This window comes from Hakea prostrata, chromosome 7, assembly GCF_041222555.1.
Source record: "Hakea prostrata isolate BN-2017 chromosome 7, UWA_Hpros_2, whole genome shotgun sequence".
Lineage (NCBI taxonomy): Eukaryota > Viridiplantae > Streptophyta > Magnoliopsida > Proteales > Proteaceae > Hakea > Hakea prostrata.
Genome location: NC_142606.1, coordinates 41,353,937 through 41,377,785, shown reverse-complemented (window position 1 = coordinate 41,377,785; position 23,849 = coordinate 41,353,937). Strand labels below are relative to the sequence as shown.

Here is a 23,849-nt window from a genome sequence, read left to right as displayed (position 1 = left end):
TAAGGGACTAGAATGCTCGTATCAAGTCTATTTCTGCCATGACCCTGGCTCAGGGCTGAAAATTCTTATCCTTGAATCCTGATGAGCCAACCCATTCCAGTCCTTATTGGCCTTGTCCCTCTAAAGTCTAGCATTGGCCTTAGCAAATTTGATTTGAAAACATCTCAGTTAATTGTAAATGAGATGCCCAATCAAACAATAAAACTTTCAAAATCCTAACTGTTATTAAAAAAAAAAATTAAAAAAATTCCAAGGTAATATTGGTGTTCATGTGTTAGTTTTGATATAATAATATATCAACAAGATGCACAACGTAAACACAAATTTCCATGGTCTTTTCAGTTGTTAAATCTAAATCATTTGAATGGATTAAGGTTAATTGTTTGGAGAAAACCAAACAATTAACCTTAATACCTTGGCGATCTTGCTGCAAGCCAAAGAGTCATAGTGGTCTGGGATTCCGAAGGATGGAAGAAATCAACACGACTCTCCTTTTAAAACAAGGATGGAGACTCATCAATGAACCTGATACATTATGGGTCAAGGTACTTCGAGATAAATACTTTCCCCATTCCTCGATTTTCTGAAACGAAGGTCAAGCGGAAAGGTGGATCGTGGACTTTGGAAAAGTTTGTGTAGTGTGTTCCATATCCTTGGAAAGATGATATTCAGAGAAGTCAGAAATGGAATTCAAACCTCATTATGGTTTGACCCATGGAGAAGAAATTGCCCAACAATAGCAAAGGAGAACCCGGGTATGGATTGTTGGTTATCAAAAGCTACGGTAGCTGACGTCGTCAATATTGTCAGGTATAACAAGGAGTGCCTACAAGGACTAAACAACACCAATTTGGTGTTATCACAATTGCCCAATTTCTCACAAACCCATGAAGAGGATAGATTGGATTTATTGCTATCAAGTTCAAGTGAATTCTAGACAAAGCTAGCAGGAGAATTTGTAAGGAGTCAACAACATCAACTTGATGATTCTGAGGAAAAAAGGTGGTGGAATTTCTTTTGGAAGCTATCATTATATCCAAGGTTTAAAGTTTTTTTTTTGGCATTTGGCAAATGCAAGAATACTGGTCAAAAGCGCACTGGGACAGTGGGCAGAGAATGACACGGGATGTGTCCTTTGCAGAAAGGAAGAAGAAACGATCTGGCATCTATTCTTCTCTTGCGAATGGACGAAACGAATATGAGCTGCTAGAACACTAGGATTGCGAACTAAGGCTATTACTCGGGAATCAATCCTTGACTGGTGCAGAAATGCTATATTAAATATGCCAGCACCAAAGCAAACTAAACGGTGGACTCTTTCCTACTTTATTATCACATGTTACTTTATATGGATGGAAAGGAACAAAATATGCTTTTCAAATGAACAGCCTAATCCACATAGGGTTATGTATAATATAGATCGATGGGCTAATAACTTACAACTGAATCCTATGCCACATGAAAATATGAAATATAACACTAAAGCCAATGGTGGAAGTGTTCTTAGTAAATGGTGTGATAATAAAGCTGTCTTTAATAGTTATGCAACAATCAAACTAACCACTATGTTATGTGCAGGGGTATATCACTATTGAAGAAAGCAGGGTGGTGCGTGGGGATAGTTTTGGAAGGGCGTCTCAGCTACTTGGATACGGGACAAATAGCTAATGGTGGAGAAATGGAGGCACTACTTAAGGCAATTACGATGGGACAGGAATATGTGATGAAACACCAAATTACGATGCAGGAAATTTGGTGTAATCAAAAGGCAGTGCTGAACCAATTAAAGACTCCTTATTCTGCCTGGCAGATACATTTAACACCTCTTTTTGTTAAGATCTTATTTAACTACCCTAGATCATCTTTTGGTAATTTTAAATCCTCAGCACTACAGGAATGGTTTAGTAAGTTAGCTATGTTGGCCATAACGGACAGCAGGAACTGTAACCAATATGAATTTCTATCTTAATTTAAAGCTTTTATTTTACTATCAAAAAAAAAATTCTAAATCATTTGTGAAGAAACAATGGAATCTCCAAGCTATCGTCTTTGTTAAATCTGATATCAATAATATTTCAAGTTAAAAGCACAACAAAAAAATAAAAATTTCATAATCTAACATGTCATTAAATTTGAGTAATCTAACATATGGAAATTGTATGAAGCAATAAAACTACCGACCTGCTATTAAACTTGATATAAAAAATCAAGAAAAAAAAATCAATAGGGCAGCTAGTCCCTATTGCACGAATTTCAAATTCAAGTTAGAAATTTGAGCATGGACAAAGTTGATGTCACCACCATGATTATTGTCAGGGAAATCATTTCTATCTTCTTCTAAGTAGCCTGAGTCATTCAATGAAAAGTCAAGTATTTAATTAAATGTTTAATCTTTGAAAATGATCTCATAAGGCCCTATCCTTTCAAGTGGTACCTAACATAGGATGAGATGTCGTGAACAGGAAGAAGTTCATTTACGACCGCCACTAAAAATAATTTGTTATTAGACAAATCCAACCATAGCCCCTCTCTCTCTCTCTCTCTCTCTCTCTACAGAAAAAGCAATAATGAATGGATGGCCCCTTGGAATAAAAATTAAGTCATTCAAGAATAGTTCCTCAAAATGTGAATGAGGATATGGCGACAAGAAATTGTGGTCAGATTAGTCACATAAAATTTTAGAGAATAATCTTCTGCATAAGAGAACTCTTATCCCAAAGGGATCAGGATCCTAGTGAGGGAAGAACCCTTTTCCTACTGAAAGAGTCTCCCAAGGAAGATCAAACACTAAACTGATATCTAACAATCAATAGCAAGTTTTTTAACACGAAAGATGTCTTCCGCCCGTCTCATCTCTGTTCTCGTCCTGTCTGCTTCCTTTTTCTAGTGTGGTGCGGTGCTCCTCGTGTCGGTTACCACTGCAGTGATGAACTAAGTTCATCCTGGGGGCTGCCGGCCATGGAGAAGTTTAATCGATAAAGGGGTGGCATCTGCGAGTCGTTGAAAGGGTGATCTGGTAGGATTGTGTATTTAAGGGCCGATGCTGTGGAGTTATTAAACACTCAGCTACAGTGACTGCTACCCAGAATATTTATCCTCTCTGAGTCTTGAAACGAGCCATCTATCTTGCGATGTCTGTCATTTATTGCATATCTTTCTTTCTCTCTGCATATCTTGCAATGTCTGTCATCTATTTTGAGATGATCTCCTTTCGGCTGTTGCTTTTAATACTTCTGATGTTCATTCTCTTTGCTGGATCTTTTGGAGTTGCCCTGTTTTTCTGTTTTTACTATCTGTGTGCAGGCTGTTCGGTTATTTTCATTGTCCCAATTTTAGCTCTGTTTCTCCACTCCTCTGTTTGGTGACTGTGTGGGTTTGAGTCCTGATGGCGCAATCGGGAAGATTCTCTAATGCTAGCTCTCATCGGCCTTCGCTGTGCTTATCCAAAGAGTTGGGATCTGTCGCTTCTGGGAATGACCGTGGGAGGGGTTTGGATGGAGTCAAGGGAGGTGCGTCTGGTCGAGGAGGGATGTATACAGGCTCAGATCGTGCTCTGTCTTCAAAAACTTTGTATGGGAAGGTGATTGGAGATGTTTCGACGCCTGTTTCAGAAGTTTGTAGGCTGCTTATCGAACTCTAGGTACCTCTGGGAGCGATTGATGTTGCTTTTTTCGGGAGGGATGGAGTGCGAGTGCTCTTCACTACTGAAATCGATAGGAATGGGGTCATTTCACGTGCCCCATGGTGGCTTGGTGAGAGGATGGTGATGTTATCTTTTGAGCCGATTCCTGACTTCCAAGGTAGAGAACTCCTTCCTCCTACTCCAGTATGGATTCAGCTACAAAGGATCTGTTTCGACTGCTTTGAATATGGGTTAATTTTGAATGCTGCAAATGAGTTGGGCAAGGTTGTTGAAGTTCAGATGGAGGTGGGTGCGATGAATTTACCGGATGGGTCTGCTAGGGTCAAAGTGATGCTTGACCTTAATAATCCGGTGAAGGTTTTGGCACAAATACGAAGCAATGGTGATGAATGGGTTAGTGTGAAAATTCAGTATGAACTATGGGTGTTGTGTGAAATTTGTGGAAGAGTTACTCACTCCACAAGGAGGTGTCCGACTTTTAATCAACGTGTTGTTGATTCGGATCTGCTGAAGGAAAAGATCTACTGTGATCTTATAACTAGACCAATAAAATTTGGGGTTCAACGGGTGCTGTCTTCGAGGGCGCTGCTTAACCTTTTTTCGCTGCCGGTACTGATAAAAAGGGGTGGTGTTGATGGTTACAATCAGGAGGCGGCTAACTTTAAGGGAATCAGAATCAGAGGTGAGGAAAGATCCGATATTAATAAGGCTAATGCCAGGGTGAAAAAAGGTGATGATGCAAGTAAAGTTAAGATGGGTAGAGAAGTCGGGAAAGTCGTTGGTAGAGTTGGAGGGGTTAGGAGTGCGAGTCCTAACTCAAAGTGTGTGCAGGAAGTTGGCAAGGTTGACATTGTTTCTGGGTCTGTTGCAGAAACGGAACAGTGGCTGGCAAGGAAGAGCTGCATCTGTTGAAGGAGGCAATTAGATCTGAAGAATCTGTGGCAAATCTGGATATGGGAATCGAACCGAGTTTCAAATATGGCTTTGGCGATTTAGATCTAAATGAATTCATCCACAACTTGGAAGATTCCATCAAGGTGGATAAGGGAGCAGTTGGTAATCACGTGGTGGTAGCTGGTCATGAGGGAATCCTGACTGAGAGCTGCAACGGTAAGAGACTAGGGGCTGGTGAGGTCGTTGAAATTGCCAAGCCTATTCATGAAGGTAAAATGGGAAATAATGTTCTGATTTTCGATGGACAGAATCAGAGAGATAGTGATGAAAAAAGAAAAGAAGGAGGACAAAATAAAGAACATGACAAGGGAAAAAAGAAGATGGGTGTTGACGGTGCTGATGTGAAAACTCCAGAAAATAAGGGTTTTCACGTGGAAATGGAAGATGATAAGAGGGATTCTTTGGTGGAGGAGCCTCATATTCTGAAGAAGGTACTGGACGCCTTGGAAAGGCTTGAAAAATTAGACCGTGTTTCGATAAAAACTTTAAAAACACAGGCTGTGACTTTTGTGATGAATGGGGAGGTGCCCAAACCTGATATTCTCACTCCAAACCCGATCACTCATGGTCCCGCTCCCGCTAATACGAATACGCAGGCTGATGAGGGCTATCCCATTGCGGATGGGGCCGATAATTCGGATGCATTAATTATCTTCCTGAGTAGGAAGCGCGGTAGGGACTCAACCGAAGTTCCAGATGTTCCTGTACTCATCCAACTTCGTCCTATTGAGCGTTTTAACTTTCATTTGGATAATCTGTTACGGGAGTCTCCTAATCCTAGATCGGCTTTTTTGGAAACATGGAGTTCCATGGAGGCCCGATATATGCACAATCCTAATTTGGCTATGCCATTGCAACAAATGGTACACCCTCCACACAACTCACAGGGCGCAACCACTACATCGATGGCGGAACCGGAAGCGGGCATCCCCCAGGCCTTTTCCCAGGTCTTTCCATATCATAAATACTCTGAATTCTTCAATTTCTGTATTGTGTTTTTTATTTCTATTCTTGCAATATTGAATATGTGAAGAAAAAGACTTGACCCTAAATCTAGGAATAGGTTCTTTGCTTGAGATGCATGTGTCTATGTTTGATATTCATATATTTCTTTCCATATGAATGTGAGTAGCTGGAGAAATCTATGTTTGAGTTTCTTTTTTTGTCCTATCTTCTTTGACTTCGGTGTTTTTCTATTATGTATAATCCTTGGAGAGAGATTGAGAGGGTGGGGTTATAGACTTTGGCAATATACTAGGCTTTTTGGGTTTTGGAGTCGGTCCTGGTGGTCCTTCGTGGTGTTTGAAATGAAGTTCTTGTCCTGGAATGTGAGAGGCATTAATGGATCCTTTACTCAACTATGCCTACAGAAAACTTTAAAAAAACATAGACCGGACTTGGTGTTTCTCTGTGAAACTAAATGCCGAGATCATGTGAGTCTGTGGGAAAGAAGGAAAGGCCTGTTTAGACAGTATGAAGTGATAGGCCATGAAGGGAGCACTGGGTCTAAAGGATTAAAGGGGGGCTTATTAGTGCTCCAATCTATTTATTGTAAAGCTGAATTAATCATATCAGACTCTTCGATGTGTTTAATTCGGTTATGGTTGGAGGGCCATAGTTTTATTGTTTGCTTCATTTATGCCCCCCCGACTTACTCTGATAGAAAGGTCTTTTGGACCACTGTGGCCTCTCATTTGCATAATTTGTCCGAACCCTTTGCTGTTCTTGGCGATTTCAATAAACTTTTAGATGCTAGTGATAAGTTTGGGGGGGTCTTCCGCGCATCAAGTGCTCTGCCTGCTCTGTTGGGGATAATCAATGACGAGAATTTGGTGGAAATCTCGGCTCCAGGATGTTATTTTACCTGGACAAACAAACAGAAACCCCCCAATTTGGTCAAAGAGAAACTGGATAGAGTTTTCGTTTCACCTAACTGGTTTAGCTTTTTCCCGAATCAGCTGGTGAAAAAATTACCGGCAATCGGATCGGACCATAATCCTCTGATTTTTCAACCTAGAGGAGAATTGTGCCTCCTTCCTAAGCTTTTCCACTTTCAGAATGCTTGGTTCTCACACCCTCTTTTTCAGACTGAGCTTCAAATCAATTGGGAAAGTAACCTGGAAATCCCGCTCAATGTTAGACTGGGGATCCTTTCTCGATTTCTTAGGAAGTGGAATTGATCTGTTTTTGGGCTGGTAGACAACATTTACCAGAGAAAGTCACTTGAAGTAGATAGGTTGGAACAAGAAGTAAACCCGGACTGGAACCGCATCCAGGACAAGAAGAGGGAAATGGAGTGGGCCTCGAAGCAGAGGAAATGTTTTGGTTTCAAAAATCGCGAGGGATGTATATAACTGATGGGGACAGGAATACCAAATTTTATCATTTGAATAGCAAAATTAACCTTCATAAACGAAGTATTTCTGTTATTAAAGAAGGGGGGCGTCAGTTTCATTCACCGAGCGCGATTGCTGGAGTGTTTGCTAACTATATGCAAAATCTCTACCAATCATCGTAGACCCTGGATCCTCATTTCATCGAATGCCTATTCCCCAGAATTCAATTGGGCAACCATCGGCTTTCCTCGACTCCTGATTTATTAGAAATTAAGGAGGCGGTATTCTCACTTGGGCCCCATAAAGCGCCAGGGTTTGATGGATTCAATGGTTTTTTCTATCAAAAATCTTGGGAATTTATTAATTCAGACATTGTGAAGTTTGTCTCTGAATTCTTTCTCTCTGGATCCCTACCCCAAGGGGTCAATCATACCTTGCTTTGTTTTATCCCCAAGAAGGATAATTCTTGTCTGGTGACATACTTCGGGCCCATTAGTCTCTGTAATACATCCTATAAGATCATTGCCAAGATTTTGGCTAGAAGGTTGAGAGGACTACTTCCCGGTATTATCTCCCCTTGCCAAGGTGCATTTGTGGCCAACCGGCAAATCACGGACAATATCATGGTGGCACATGAAATTTTTCACTATATGCGCAACACGCACAATAAGCAAGGGGTCATTGCTCTCAAACTGGATATGTCCAAAGCCTATGATAGAACGGACAGGACTGTAATTACTAAGATTTTTCAATTCTTAGGGTTCGACGAAATGTGGTGTAAACTCATCTCTGGATTAATCTCCTCACCCACTTTCTCGGTCAAAATCAGAGGCTCTCCTTTTTCTTGGTTCTCTAGGTCAAGAGGGCTTAAGTAGGGATGTCCACTTAGTCCCTACCTCTTTTTACTCATTATGGAAATCCTTTCACGGCTCCTAGATGAGAACAATGCATTGAAGTTATTAAGTGGAATCAAGGTGGGGAGGGGGGCTCCCGAAATTTCTCACCTATTTTTTGCAGATGATACATTTTTATTTTGCAAAGCAGATACAAAAGAAGTTCTGGCTCTCAAAGAGGTCCTAGAACTGTTCTCCGATATTACGGGTCAGGAAATCAACTTCGAGAAAAGTGGAGTTTTTTTCAGCAGGAATGTAACAAGGGGTACTAGAAATACCTTACTCTCAATATTGAAGGTCCAAGAAATCAAAAAAGAAACCATGTATTTGGGATTGAATTTGATTTCGGGAAGGGGGAAAGCCAAGACGCTACAGACTGTGGTGGAGAGGATGTCAAAGAAAATGGCAATTTGGAAGGCATCAAACCTCTCTTTTGCAGGAAGAGGAGTGTTGATGCAAGCATCAATCCAATCAATGGCACTCTATCAAATGCAGGTCTTGAGATTTCCCAAGACCACGTGCAAAAAAATAGATGCCATTTGTCAAAGATTTTGGAACGGGCACCCAAATAAAAATAAACAGTTGAATCTCATATCATGGGGCAAATTGTGTTAACCAAAAGAATTGGGTGGTATGGGCTTCAAAAAAATGGAGGATTACAACTCGGCAATGTTACTTAAGCAAGGGTGGTGATTAATCACTAACTCTGAAGCTCTGTGGGCGAAGATTCTCAAAGCCAAATACTTCAAGGATCGAAGCATCTTTGACCCAGTGGTCTCTACAAAAAAGGGCTCCTGGATATGGAATAGTATTGCCAGTGTGATTCCCCAGTTAAGGACAATGGTTGCTAGAAAGATAGGGAACGGTCGCAGTACTTCTTTCTGGTTTGATCCATGGGTACAACATCATACACAAAGTACTAGGACATACCAAGACTTCAAGACATGGCCCAGACAAGCAACAGTAGCTGGAATGGTTGAAGCTTTTCAGAACCGGAATCAAAACAGGGAGTTCTTCCCAAACTCTTTATTTTCGTTTATTCGTCCTGTCAATTTGTTGGGTTCTGAAGACTCTTGGTCTTCATTAATCTCTCCAAATGGAGAGTTTTCTGTTAGACTTGCCTATAAGGAAATAATAAAACAAAGGTTAGGGAACAATGACATGCCATCTACGAAGTGGTGGATACATATGTGGAAACTTCCCATACATCCCAAGTTTAAAGTTTTCTTTTGGCGGGTGTTGAATGAAGGACTTCTAGTTAGGGCAAAACTTGCTCGGTGGTCAAATATGAGTGCGGAATGTGCAATATGTGGAAAATCTGAGGACACGATATGGCACATCTTAATTTCATGTGAGTGGGGAAAAAGAATTCATGCTGCGGGACCACTAGGGTTCCGTACTGAATACTGGCAAAGTCCTTCGCTTCTTAATCAATGCATCAATATGTTGTCACAATTGCCTAAAGAAAAGGCGCGATGGGTTATGTCGGTATTCATAATAACATGTTATTTCATTTGGAAGGGTAGGAATGAAAGGGTATTTAACGTTAAATCACCTAATCCAACAGTGGTGTTATTTAACACAAACCATTGGATTAAAATGTTGAATCTTCAAAGGCTTGAAGAAACCATCTCACTAAATAATAATGATTTCCGCAACAATAATGTGGAGTTAAATAATCTAGATGATAACTTTTGTATGCATGTTTCTCAAACTAACAAAAACATTTTGATATGCGCAGGGGTTCCTTACCAGCACCTAGGAACAACAGGTTGGAGCATTGGGATCTGCAAAGACGGGCATATACAGTCTGTCAATTTTGGAAAGCGGGAACGATTTGGATTGCTGGATACCATACTTTCTGGCCTACAGTTAGGCATGCAGATTGCGGAAAGAAGGGGGATAATTGTAGATGAAATCTGGACTAACTATCATAAAGTTAGGAATCTATTACCTTGGCCAACATTTGAGAAATGGCCTTTACAGAAATTACCAAGGCTAATGGATTTAGCTGATACAACAAGACAGGTGAAATTTGAAGACTTTCCTAACCCGGTGCTTCAATTATGTTTTGAAAAGTATGCACATTTTGCAGCTTCATAGTTGGTTAATTGTAGTACTAAATCAAGTACAATATGTAAGTGCCTTCGGCACTAAACTTTTCGTTTAATTAAGTTTTTCTTGCATCAAAAAAAAAATTTAGAGAATATGTTCAATGGAAATTTATTTTAGCACACTTGTCGCTGAAATGCTTTCCTACACAGTTGTTGGACCTGATGGGCTACTAATTTTGACATTCAGTTGGAGGTAAAATACTTTATATGTGGCATGGTATATGGGGAATTTTTCAGTCACAAACCATTCAATTTAGAGTTTTTTTTTTTTTTTCATGCTGCCCACTTAAATTGGGCCAAAACTCTTGTTTGTCCACTTAAGTGGCAAAAATTGCATGCAGCCTACACTGGCCATTTTGAGAAATTAGAAGTTATCCATTGTTATTTCTATTAATTTTGAAATTGAAATGACCATTTTGTCCATGGGTGAAGGAAAATATAGTTTTTTTTTTTAATTTTACAAAAGCCTCACTTAATTTTTTAAAATACAAAAAAAAAAAAAAAAAAAAAAAAAAAAAAACTGCCTGGGTCCACCGATTCACCTGAATTCGTATTCCATGTGATGTCTTCTCCTTCGCCCGCAAAGAGGGGTTTTTGGTTGCTCTTCGCTTTTATTTTACGATTAAAGATAATATTCCAAATCTGAAGGGGAAAACACCGGTACAGCTTGGGAAGAAAGTGACTTTGATGTGTTAAAATTGGTGCCTAATAGATCAAAAAAATTCGGGCTATTGCTCTTCTCTTTCTTTTTCTTTTTTCTTTCCCTCAACATCAATAAATATTAAGAGGAACCATTTCCTCTTTTGTTGCAGAGACCAAATGGGAGTTGTTATTGCCGAAGATGTGGCTCAGTTTTATAAAAGAGAAGCCACCTTAGGAAGGTGCTGCTCCGCTTTAGGCAACAGGATGAACCAGCAATGGTGGAAAGACTATTTGGTCAGTTTTGTTCAACATTGAGGAAGGCTCTGGTAGCTGGTGGTGGTCACCCTCATCGTCTTTGCATTGTTGCTTGTAAATGGGGTAGAAAGAATGTTGGATGTGATGAACCAATTTCTGGCTAGAAGAACTCAAAACCCTCATCATTGCGTGAGTTCATTGTAGAGAAAAGGAAGAATTCAAAACCCTGATCGTCTTTAGCATCATTTTCTGAAATTAGGGGAGAAAGAGAATGTTGGCTATGACAACCAATTTCAGGTATTTTTGCGTTCTTTGAGGTTCTGGTTACTGATTTACTTACCAATTTCAGTTTTAGGGTTTTTTCAATTTAGTGTTTGCTTTTTTCCAATAGGGGGAGGGGTGGTGGGTATTTTTCCAGCAGGGGATGGGGGTGGGTATTGTCACATCCACTTAGCCAGTATTCAATCCACCTGAATACCCGAGGGAGTGATCCACAGTTGCAAGATTAGTTTCATATTAAATCACACACCACTCCACATAATAGCATAGTCATAAGCAAAAATCAATAAAATAATCAAAATGTTTAAATTATATTGAGTATCAAGAATAATTAAAAGATCTCAAACAATGTAGAAGTGAAATCAAAACTAGTATATAACATCTATCCAAAAGGGAAAGTGAAACTGGAAAGAGAAGAAATAAAATCTCCTATGGTTTACATCAAATAAGTGTCCTTAATTAAATGGTAAATATGAAACTCAAAAGTCTCGGTTTCTTGAATAATCTTCGTCTTTCCAAGCGTAGGATTAATCTATATATGCATAGTCAAGACATGCACACATGTCATCGTGCACGTTGTCACTCTAGTAATCTGGTATGTCGTACACATCGATCGGTAGTGTCTCAGGATCTTGATACGTAGAGGCATCTTGATCTGCAACAAATTCTATGTAATAACCCCCATAATTCGAACTTGAAACCCAAAATATAGGTCGAGTACCTGTGTCTCTAGTAAGAAGAAGTTGTGGGCCATCTGAATTGAAGTCCATGTTTCGCCCCAGAATCCATGGATTTGCATGAAGTTGGTAAAGAACATGCCTTATTGGGAACTGAAAGGAAGATCTAGTCAAAATCCGGATGGATTGGGCACATGAATATCTAGTGCGAGAAAGTCAAGTTTGGACGTTGTCTAAGAGCAAGGTAAGAGCTCTTTACATGTTTGTTAAGGTTGTAGTAGACTAGCAATCAATCATAAAGCAAAAAGCTCGAGTACTGAAGAGTACTAGAGGATGGTTGCTTACAGCGGTCGATTGGCCAAATAGTGGCGGCTGATTGGAAATTTTGGCAAAAAATGTTTGTTTTGCCATGCAACACCTTATTTAAGATCCCTAAAACCTAATTTTACATTATTTTAATTCTCTAGACTACTGGGGATGATTGCAACGTCAGAAAACACGTGGAGAAGAAAGAGCTCGATTCACAGTGAATTTCGCAGAGATTGGGTTGACCAATGGACTCTTGAGAAGGTTAGTTGGGCTAATTTCTTATCCTATTAATTCTTCCTCTGTAGGAGTAGTTTTTATCTCGAATCTCTGTTGGAATTGATTGGAGATGAGAATTATTATTTCTATTATTTTCGATTAAATTGCTGGGAGAATAGATCTTATGTCTATTTTAATGGCGATTACTCTTTGAAGGAGATTTTAATTCTAGATCTGTGTTAAGTTTTATTTTCATTTCTCATTAATTAAAGAGGCTTTTGTAGTCCTCTAAGAATGTGATTTAGATCTGAGATCATCCCAAAATTTGTCGATGATGGATGATCAAAAGTTTGAATTTCGGACTTGAAAATTTGTCAAAAGGGATGGCGGTCGATTGATTTGACCAACCACCTTAGGGGCGTTGGAGTCTGAGACAACTGGATTTCAAGTCTATAGACTCAATCTTGGAGTTATAGATTTATAAAATTAAGTGTTTGGTTGTGGATGAATCCGTGTTCATCCTAAAATTTTTTGATGACATGTTTTTGTGAATGTACAATTGTATAGCTTTTCGTCCCCCCCCCCCCAAACCGCCACCCCCACACAAAAACAGGAAAAAAAAAAAACACACAAACCCCACCACATCACCAAAAACACCCACCCCCCCCTTTTTTTTTTTTTTTTTTTTCCTTTGAATCCTAAAACCCTAATGTGACTTAATGAACATAATTTAGGGTTTTCTTGGATCTACTAGAGTAGTTAATTGTGAGAACTTAGCACGTTTATCCGTATTTTTTCTTTCTTAGATGGTTATGCAGGAATAGAAGAAGCCCCGCATCTATGGGAGAACCCCATGAAGAGATACCTGGAGTAGCCAGTGGGAATTGGTTATGAAGAACATGAAGCTTCCTATGGATGCATGGAATGCTCTTACAGCACTCGTTGACGGGAATAAAGCTCTAGCTGTTTGTTGTTGGGATAAAGGGATAAAAGAGGGTCTTATGACTCATTTCATAGAGAAATTTGAAGAAGAATACCCTAGAATGTTGAAAGATAATTGTAAACCCAAAAAAAAACCCACTTTAATATTATGTATTCATTCTTTGGATTGGAACCTTTAATCCTGTACAAAGATAATGTGGAAGAATCAAACCCACGGATTGTTGGGGCAAACTAATACTGTCGGGTGGGGTGTGACAATTTAAAACAACAATCCACGACGGATGAGTTCAAAAGGATTCAACAAGTATATATATATACACATGGACCTGCCACATTTATTTTGATTAAATTTTTTTCCCCAAACATTTAGATTAGATAGAAAAATGTGGAGTCAATTTTCGTATGGTAAGCATTCTTTAATTCTAATTATTTTTATTTTACAAATAGAAATTTAAAGATTCAGAAGAAGAAGAGAAGAGAGAGATAATGGAGAACATTTTTTTTTTTTAAGTGTTAGCAAAACTTAATTATATATACCATGTAAAAAATGAAGTTTCTTTTGATTTTTTTAGAGATCAACTTGTTTGTTTTAAGGATAACTTTTTAAAATTTTTTTATAAGTAAATTAAGAGATTAATTTCACTAAGTTTTGTTTGAGAAATATATTTATTTTTTCCCCCATTTTCACATAACCTTCATCAAATAGGCGTTCATAATGCAATATGGCACTATATTTATACTGGAAATTATTCAAGAACATCTGTAATTTTTTATCCTCAAGTAAGTCGACTTGCCATATCTAGTAGACATGTATTGTACAATAACCCATATTAGTTAGCCTTCCATAGGTTGGGTCTCACTGAGATGCATAAATGAGAGAAGTGACGGATACCCAAAAGCATGCCTAATTCTGATTCTTCTTATTTCTTACATAAGCTCCGGTGCACATGAAACCAATAAGAGACAGTTTAGAAGACTTCCCAGAACCATTACTCATGTGGCATTCTATATAAACTTGCATTTGAGCTCAAGATATAAGTGAAAATTATAGCTTGGCATAGTAAGAACCCTTGCATTATTTCTTAAACTTGCATTATTTAAGAACCCTTGCATTGAAGCTCAAAATTATAAGGGTGAAGCTTATAGTAAGCAAAGAAATTGTTTTTCACAGCTGATGAATTACCAACTTTTCTATTCATTTTCTCATGAAAGAGCAGTTATTAAAAAAGAGTAAATTGGTTCAACAAATCTTATTGTTATGTGATAAAAGTTTCATAACAAAAAAACAAAAATAAAGATGCAATGTCTTAGAAAAGACTCAGCTTCCTGTCTCTAGATTGACAAAAACATGATTCTCTAAGGAAAACAACCCCACCAACCTCCAACAATTTGACCATTTTTCCTGCCAAATTCCCAACCTGGGAACCAATTCAAAGAAACAATTGGACATTTCATAAAGGTTGATATTCTTTTTTCTGAAGGAAAAAGATAAATATGTCAAATAAGACATAAATAATGAGACAACATGTCCCACAATTTAGTGATTTTATCTTTGGATTCTGATGAATTTCAATCGATATAATTTGTTGCAGGCCATTCTAGCTCCGAAATAAAAGACGAAACTTGAGTTTCCTTAACTCTATAGAGTGAAATGAGGTTTCTAACCTGTGTTGGTAGGCTAGTTTTGTAAGTTTATAGAGGAAAGCAACATATAATTACATGAAACAGAGGACTGAAATGCATCGTCACTTCAACATATCAATGCATAAAACAGAGGAATGAAATGCATCATAAGTTCTTCACTTATTGATTTGTTTTCTAGGATGTTTTGCACTTGAAATGAAAAGAGTTGCATAGCAACAATCGTATCTTCCACTCTCATTGGATTGAGCCATAAGCTGGTCGAACTAAACAACTGTGAACAATAATGGTAGGGTTCCCTTGGTGAGAGAAGTGATTGAATGTGATTGTGATTAATCAGCCCCAAGATACAACTACTGAGAACAAGTTTGTCGAGTTAAATAACTATGAGCAAATCATGCGCTTGAGCACCAAAACCGCATGAAAAATATAGCGACAAAGTGCATGTAGTGGATGAAAACAGAGCTACAAAGCAATAATTCAAAATGTACAAGACAAGAGTAAACTTGAGAAAGATAATCAATATTGAACATTGATCATATAGGTAGGCTACAAGACAATCATAAAAGAGAACAAAGAGAGATATAAAGACTTACTACAGACTTTGTTGCTCGATTTTCATTTGTCTCAATCAAATGAAAAGAGAGAAAAAATATAAATCAATTAAAGCTAATCGAAATATTCATATACACTTAATAACCAAAGTAGTGTTTCTATGAAGACAACTGGAGACCTCATTCTCCCATCAAACTCTCCACCTTAACTGAATAATAAAATGTCACCAAAAATAAAAAGCTGCTTCACAAAAAACCTTGATGCCGTTCACCCAACCAAGGTAGATGGGAAAAGCTTACCCAAAAAAAATCTTACTTCACCGTCCATGAGGTGATGAGCTTAGCTCAGTGCAACTCTTCATAATTAAGGTGCTTGCTATTAATAGCATGAGAAAAAAACAAGTAGATGAGATTAGGTATCATTTGGGAATCGACTATGCGTCAAATGAGGTAAACACATGCACGGACCAGGGAGCGACAGGATAGGCCCGTTAGGCCGATAGACCGCCCCCAAGGGCTTCCAGAATGTTCGATTTCGAGCCTCTCTCAAAATCTACTCACTTGAGGGTCTTCGGGACTTTAATGGGACACTAGTATTGTCCCAAAAACACCTTTCAATCACTCCAATTAGTCCGAAAGTAAAAGGGCCCAATTTGGTTTTCAGAAAGTCGCCTACAGGCATCTCAGAGAGGTTCAATTGGTTTCAAATGAGTGAAAGGGGACTAACAAACACTCAATAAGGGCTAGGAGACATAAAGAAAACTTCAACAAGCATTCAATACTACACAACTTCCACAACTACCACCATTATTGCAATTCCTCATCATGAATACTCCAAGAGAAAGGATGCAAAGAGGGTTTTTGAGTCCTCTTACCTCAACACCAAATTCTCTTTGCGACTCGTTCTTCAGCACCACCGAAGGAGCAAAAATTCTTCAAAACTCCAAGCTCTCCTTCTCTCCCACGTTCTTAGCCTCCCTCTAGCATAAACAAATCCTTTACGAGGTGAGAGAATAATAAAGTACGGCTTTAAGAGCAAAATTTTGAAAATATCCCAATCCAAGTAAGGGGCGTGTCGATCAAATCATGCAACTGTCCCTCTATATCCTTCATGCGAAGGCCAATTTCTAAGGGGTTCGAAGGGTAGAAACCTCTAAACATTACCCAATCAATCAGGGACGGACCCAGGATGAAATATTGGGGGGGGGCCGAAGAACGAAAGCCAGATAACCTTCCCGTTAGGGAAGCACTAATGCTTTTTTGTCACACATTATGTGGGCCCTTATAAGATTCATTTGAGGTCCCACTTCTAAATTATTTTATTATATTAAAGAATAGACCCACATATATTTTGTGGGGCCCACACCTATTTGGAAAAAAAAGGTAAATTATTGATACTGATTTTTTTTCGACAAAATATAGGTAAAATTAAAGCAACAATATAGAAAAAAATATATACACATGACTTCAACCCTAAATAGTTAGATGCAACCTAATATTTTATTTGGTAGGAGATGTAAACCATTTTTTTTTAGGTAAGAGATGCAAACCAATGGCAATTATTTACCTACTAACAACAATTATTTTATTCACAATTCAAAATTAAATAACAAAAATTGCAGAAGAAATAAAGAAACATAGAATATAAAATCAAATAAAAAGAATAAAAAAAAGGAGAAAAAGAGAAACGATAAATAAATTGAGAAAGAGAAAGAGTACCTAATTGTGGAGTAGATTTTTTTTTTCCAAATTTTCTTAACCCACGCTTATAAAAAGCGAAGAGATAAATAGAAAGAAAGAAAAGGAAGAGAATAAATAAGAAGAAAAGAGGAGAGAGGATATAGAAGAGAATAAATAGAGATTGAAGAGTTACTTTCTAATTATGAATGACATTTTGAATTTTGATTTTTGAATACCTAATAAGATGTTTTTTCAAAATTTTCCTTTAATCAGGTTTATAGAAACAGAAGAGAATAAATAGGAAGAAAAGATCAGAGAGAATAGTGGGAGAATAAATAGGGATTGAGGAATTAGTTTTTAATTAGGAATGACATATGTGCCCATTATTTTATCTTTAAAAATTGTTCTCAATATTGGGGGGGGGGGGCAGATAGCGACATTTCACATATAGGAAGAGAAAAAAGTGAAAAAAAAACAAAGGAATTAAGGGAATTTATATAAAAATTTTAAAAATCCGGGGGGGGGGGGCATGGCCCCCCTCGGCCCCTTCATAGGTCCGCCCCTGCAATCAATGGTATAATTTACCTTGGCATTTGAGTCCCCGAGCATTGATTTTCATGCATGGGAAAGTCTCCTTTTTATGCCTTTTGCACTGACTTTTTCACTCTAACTCAACTAGGGTGGCCGGATCTTCTTCTTGCTCATCCAACTCCAGAGGTTCGATTTCCAAACTCCCCAGCTCAACCTGAATGGTCCACAGTTGCCTTATACTCGTACTCCAAGTTTGCAGACTTGAAATGATGGGTTACAGTCTGGCTCTCGTATTTGGAAATGGAATAACTGGTCCTATAAAATTTCTGAAGGAGAAAGTAATTTGATATGTTGTTTTGGGAAGTTATACTTATTTGCCTTTGACCTTGGGCTTACGTTTGTACCTAAATTTTCTGTACCACCTAATTTCTCTAACCATTTTCCCTCTACCTGTACTAGGGAATTTCTCAATCACGATTGCTAGAATATTCCATCTTTGGTAATGAATATCCTCCCCCCCTCATTTTGTTTCTACTATCATTGAAATTAAGGTGTCATTGAGAGGAGATTCTTGGTTGTTTACTCCTTTAAAATCAGGTGCTCTTTCAACCAAAGTTGCTTATCTGTCTATTCACAATCTACCATCTCCAACCCCCCTAAGCTTAAAAAGTGGTGGAAGATTTTATGGCATTTGAATATCTTGCCCCATTATAAAAATAAATAAATTAAAAAAATTTGGAGGTTACGAAACAATTATCTTTATTTGAAAGACGTGATGACCTGTTGGTCTAATTGCTTGCCCCCCCCCCCTGCGGTGCTTTATGTGGTTTAGAATAAAAAACTGACATGCACCTCCTCTTTCGGTGCTCATGGATATCCCACATTTGGAAACAAGGAACTTTGGGGACAGATTTTTGTTCCTATGTTGCTCTGAACCAAATGGAGGTTTTCGTGAACTTATTTGTATCCCTTCAACAAGACCCAAGTTTGAGATCTTGGGTTTTCTTTGTCCTTATCATCTCTTTTTATTATATTTGGGATAGTTGTAACAAGCTAGCTTTTCAACATAAATCTACTGACCCTAGGGAAGCCACTAAAACAGTAAAGTACTGGCAAACTTGTTTGAAGTTATATGAGATAGGGAATTTTAATTGATGCTCCTTTGGGAACGCTTTCTTTCACCACATCTACATTAATAAATCTTAGCTGGCCACAGATGATAACCAATGTCTTTGGATTGTAGGGTTATTTTTACAGCAAGTAAATGAATGGAAATGGGCTTTTTGTATGGTGAATGAAGGAGCTAGTGTTTTGCTAAAGGCAGGAAAGTGGTTCTTCTTCGGAACAAGATGCATGCGGCGATGGATGCTCTTATTGTAGTGGATGAATTGGATGTGTTTGAGTAGATATCTTTGGTCAAGCTCATCACTAACTGTAGGACTTTATGCGAGGCTTTACCTTGTCCTGTTAAGCATGTGACCTTCTTCCCTCTCTTATTGGGTTTGTAAACAAGGGTCTTAAAATAGCTCCTTCATTAGACACGAAGTCCATATATATATATATGCAGGGTTTACTTAATTATGCTATGAACAATGGGGTGTAATTTGGCGGGAAAAAATTTACAGAAAATGAATTAACCAAAAAACAAACAAAAAAGAGATGGGATATGAAATACCTGAGATTTGGATGAAGAAGACATCAAGGAGTCTCTTTATTATCTCAAATAAATTGGTAGAAAATTGTTTCTTTCCAAAGTGAAACGAAGAGCCACGCTTCACATAATCCAGGTTGACTTGCAATGAGAGGGAGCTTACTCGAGGTAGATAAGGGAACATAGTGGATCACTTTTCCTGTTGGGGTAGCACAGACTACTCCCCCTAAGCTTCTTCACAAAAAAATTGGTGTGGTACTCACATATGAATAATAATAATAAATAAATGTTAAAGTGGCCTTTGGTGGGTCCCACATCAACCCCACCCAATTTTGTGGTAAGGAAGCATCAAAGGATGTGATCTAAACTCAGGAAAGGTAAGCTAGGAGCTCAGAGTGAATCAATATGAAACACGTTAGTAGACATCACCCTTCTTGGAAGGGATTGGAATTTATAAGACAAAAAATGATGATTCTTAATGTAATATACTGACACAGTGTATTGTAGTGCAAGTTTAAGTGTGGGTGTCTTTGAAAATTTTTCATAGAAAATATAAAATATAGATACATTTGAAGAGGGCTCAAAATCTTACTGAACCCAAAGATGAGTACATACAAACATAATAAAAGAACAAAATTGTAAAAGCAAATACAAGAAATTTCACTGTGGAAATGGATTCACTTTCCTCTATTATGGTGTTTGGTTTTCCTTGATCATTTGCTCTGGTTGGACACCACAAGCCTAGAAATGAACTTAGAACATCTTTTTTTTCTCCACAGTAACTCTCGTTCAACAACCAATCCAATTATAACACCAGAGCAATATCCTGCCAACGCAAACCTCCAATCGAGTAAACATGTTTCATCATCATCATCTCCTTTTTGGAAAATTGTTGTGGGAGGTAAAACTCCGCACTTCTCTGTCAAAGGAAAACCACATAATCCTGCATTTCCCTCGTAGGAAGCATTTGAAAAAGTGTTGAATTGGCTCCCTTGTGGAATAATTCCTATTAAGTCATTGTAAGATAGATTCAAGACTGCAAGGAACGTCAAACTTGCTAATTGCACCGGGATTTCTCCAGAGAGTATGTTTCTTGAAAGATCAAGTGACTCAAGTCCCCTTAGTTTTCCCATCGAAGATGGAATATGACCTGTTAGGCTATTTCCAGACAAGTTGAGCACTTTCAACGCTTTTAAATTTCCCAATGCATCGGGAATCTTTCCTACAAAGAAGTTGTTGGATAGATCAATGGTGGTAAAGGTGGTTAAAATTTTCTGCATTTCCAAGTATATTCCCTTCTCAATAATTACGATTGTGTCTTGATAGTATGCATAATTTGTACTATAATTCAAATCAGACGTATCGTCGTTAGACACCATAGCCTTCCAGTGAGAAATGTATTGCAATGGTAAATCTCCACTAAAACTATTAAAAGACAGATCAAAGACATGTAGGCTTGGGAAGGGACGAGAATGTGGTTGGACGGGTTGAGCAATTGGACCAGCAAATCTATTAGACCTCAAAACAAGAACTTGCAACTCAACAAGATTTCCCAACCAATGAGGAAAGGTACCATTCAACTGGTTGTCTGAAATATCTAATAAGGTGAGTAACTTGCAATTTCTTAGGGATCTTGGAATTCCTCCTTGCAAATTGTTTTTGTTGAGTTTGAGGGTATGTAGATTGCACTCATCTTTGAATAAATCAGGAATGGATCCTTGTAATTTGTTTTCTTCCAAATTTAGCACCCCCATATTGCTTTTGCCGAGGCAAGTTGGAATGCTGCTGCTCAATTTGTTCTTGGACAAATCCAAGATATCAAAATTTCTTACTTTGCAGATTGAGGAAGGGATTTTTCCAGTTAATTTGTTGTCAAAAATTGAAAAGAAATAAGCGGTTTTAGAGAGAAGGGAAGTGAGACTCCCTAAGATATGGGAAACAACCTCAGTATCATACCTATCAAATGTTTGGGGAGAGCATGGTGTAGATGATTGACATTCTTGTATCATGTTTGAGTGAAGATCAAGTAATTCTAACATGTTGAAGGAGTGATTAGGTAATGGCAATTCCAAACCTGTGATCACGTTGTTAGAAAGGTTCAGATATCTCAAATTCTTTTTCCATATCCATTTGGGTATCTCACCACCAAGTCTATTACTAGCAATAGACAAATCATCCAATTCCTTGATATCCTTAAGGAAATCTGGGAATTTTATAATTCTATTGTCAGAAAGGCTCAGACTATATAATTGATTTTGATTCTTGAGGAAATTTCTCGGGAATTCACTGATGTTGCAAGAATCCAACTTCAAGTTAGAAATCTGAACACTGACAAAATTGATGTCACCACTATGCTTATTGTTGGGGAGACCATCATAGGAAAGATTTTTATCTTCTTCTAAGTAGCTAAAGTCATTGAGTGAAAGGTCAAGGTATTGAAATATACCTTTGAACTTTGAAATTGATCTCATTAGGTCTTCTCCTTTCAAATGGTTGCCACTCATAAGAAGTTCTTGTAGGAAAGAAGAGGAGATGTTGTGAACAGGAGGAGGCTCATTTATGACTCGGTCGAATTGGTTATTGGACAAGTCCAACAAACTTATAGACGGGAGAAGAAACAATGAAAAAGGGATGGGCCCTTGGAGTAAGTTGTTGCCCAAATATAGTGACATAAGATTGGGAAACATACCCTTGAAAAAGTAATCAGGAATTTGACCCTGAAAGTTATTCCCATGAAGATCAAGAAAAACCAAATTGGTGAGATTTGAGATTTCAGATGGGATTTGACCCTGAAAGTTATTCCCATGAAGATCAAGAAAAACCAACTTGGTGAGATATGAGATTTCAGATGGGATTTGGCCCTGAAAGTTATTATCATGAAGATCAAGAGAAACCAACTTGGTGAGATTTGAAATTTCAGATGGGATTTGGCCCTGAAAGTTATTCCCATAAAGAATAAGAGAAACCAACTTGTTAAGATTTGAGATTTCAGATGGGATATGGCCCTGAAAAATATTAGAAGAAAGAGCAAGAGAAACCAACTTGGTAAGATTTGAGATTTCAGATGGGATTTGGCCCTGAAATTCATTGTAAGAAAGATCAAGAGAAACCAACTTGGTGAGGTTTGAGATTTCAGATGGGATTTGGCCTTGAAAGTTATTCCCTGAGATGTCAAGCGTTTGAAGGTGAAGGAGATTGAAGAGGGTACTATTGGAATGGATAGAACCATGAAGCAATGTATTCAAGAGAGCAAGGCCAACTACATGACCAGTGGCATTATCACAAGAGATGCCTTCCCAGAAGCAGCAATCCGTATTTGGCTTCCACGAGTTGAGAGATGTAGGATAGTCTATAGAGACATTGTAGTGCTTCTGCTTAAATTGAAGCAAAGCAGAGTGCTCATCATGAAGACATAAATAAGGAGAAGGAGAAGGAGAAGAAAAGAAACAAGTCTTAAACAGAACTAGTAAGAAAAGAAGGAATTGCCAACCCATGCTTCCTTTCTATTTCTTCCAAAGAACTAAAAAAGGTTTGGGTTTTGTAAATGTTGGACGATTGATGCATGAAGGAGTTCTCCTTGCCACTTATTTATAGACAAACCATGAGAGACAATCCTTATGAAGAATCCTAATAGAAACGTTTTGTATGTAAATACAGGATATATTATAAATTATCCATTTTCTGAATCTATGGGGTAGTCATACAACAAATTGGATCCATTATCATAATTAGATTAAATAGTATGTAAATACAGGATATATGAAGTTGACATGCTTTATAGAGGTGAGGTCAACAAGAGAAGGAGGTGAAGATGGAATATTAATGAAGCGCCTAACTCATGTCTAGGAAGAACGGAGCCTGAACGTGAAATGTGGAATGGGTATGATATGAGAAATAATAAATTATGATGAAGATTAGTCACATTCAGTCAGTCATATATAAATAATATTTCAAATTGAAAGTCTGTTTCAGAGAAGAATCTTATCAGTGGATACGCGTTGCATGGGTTTCAATCACTGGGGTTATTTAATATGAAGAGGTCCCGCGAAGGAGAAGAAAGGAAATAATTGCCGGTGACTTTGACCTTGACTCTTTGGCCGTACAACAAATCAATGAGAATACTTTTGTGGTTGAGAAAGTCATTAGCTAGTGAGTTGAAGATGCCTTACGTACCTAGTTGGTTTGAGCTTTCAATTTCAGATTTACACAAGCAATGGAATTGTGATTTGTTTTAACATGAAAAATCGAGGTTTCTTTTAGAGTGATTTAACAATGGATTTACTTTTCTGCTACGCTTTTATAGTGGATGTGAAGAAAAAAGAGGAGTAAAAGTGACAACTAGGAGTCTACAGCTCGCTCATGTACAACTTGGGAAACTATGACTATATCAAAGTGAGCAAGTTTCATGTGCACTGACCACCTCATTCACCTTAAATCATTAATTAGACTTAGTGTTTAAATTCAGGCTAAGTGTGAGTTAGGAGGAATTGGAGTCGTCAGAACTGAGTTTACATGATGATGTAGAGTGTGGA

The 23,849-nt window shown here is 38.0% G+C and overlaps 2 protein-coding genes across 2 annotated transcripts; one reads left to right on the top strand and one right to left on the bottom strand.

The window, feature by feature from the left end:
* Positions 1–2,592: 2,592 nt before the first annotated feature.
* On the top strand, positions 2,593–10,120 carry LOC149011182 (uncharacterized). Its single transcript, XM_089162407.1, has 2 exons — positions 2,593–5,544; positions 9,568–10,120. Exons 1-2 carry the CDS (start codon positions 4,597–4,599, stop codon positions 9,586–9,588), a joined length of 969 nt encoding a protein of 322 aa, XP_089018533.1. The 5' UTR covers positions 2,593–4,596; the 3' UTR covers positions 9,589–10,120.
* A 9,893-nt stretch (positions 10,121–20,013) lies between these two features.
* LOC149011181 (uncharacterized) lies at positions 20,014–22,831 on the bottom strand. The gene is made up of 2 exons (XM_089163160.1): positions 21,764–22,831; positions 20,014–20,539 (listed from the first exon to the last, which is right to left on the bottom strand). Exons 1-2 carry the CDS (start codon positions 22,809–22,811, stop codon positions 20,031–20,033), a joined length of 1,557 nt encoding a protein of 518 aa, XP_089019286.1. The 5' UTR covers positions 22,812–22,831; the 3' UTR covers positions 20,014–20,030.
* Positions 22,832–23,849: the final 1,018 nt, after the last annotated feature.

What these genes read in the sequence shown, in the direction of transcription:
- LOC149011182 (XM_089162407.1), top strand. Translation starts at nt 4,597, where the DNA reads ATGGGAATCGAACCGAGTTTCAAATATGGCTTTGGCGATTTAGATCTA. An exon ending in TCCCCCAGGCCTTTTCCCAG is followed by an intron (nt 5,545 to 9,567) that starts GTCTTTCCATAT and finishes TGATATGCGCAG; the next exon opens with GGGTTCCTTACCAGCACCTA.
- LOC149011181 (XM_089163160.1), bottom strand. Translation starts at nt 22,811, where the DNA reads ATGGGTTGGCAATTCCTTCTTTTCTTACTAGTTCTGTTTAAGACTTGT. An exon ending in ATCAATTTCAAAGTTCAAAG is followed by an intron (nt 20,540 to 21,763) that starts GTATATTTCAAT and finishes ACTTCTTTGTAG; the next exon opens with GAAAGATTCCCGATGCATTG.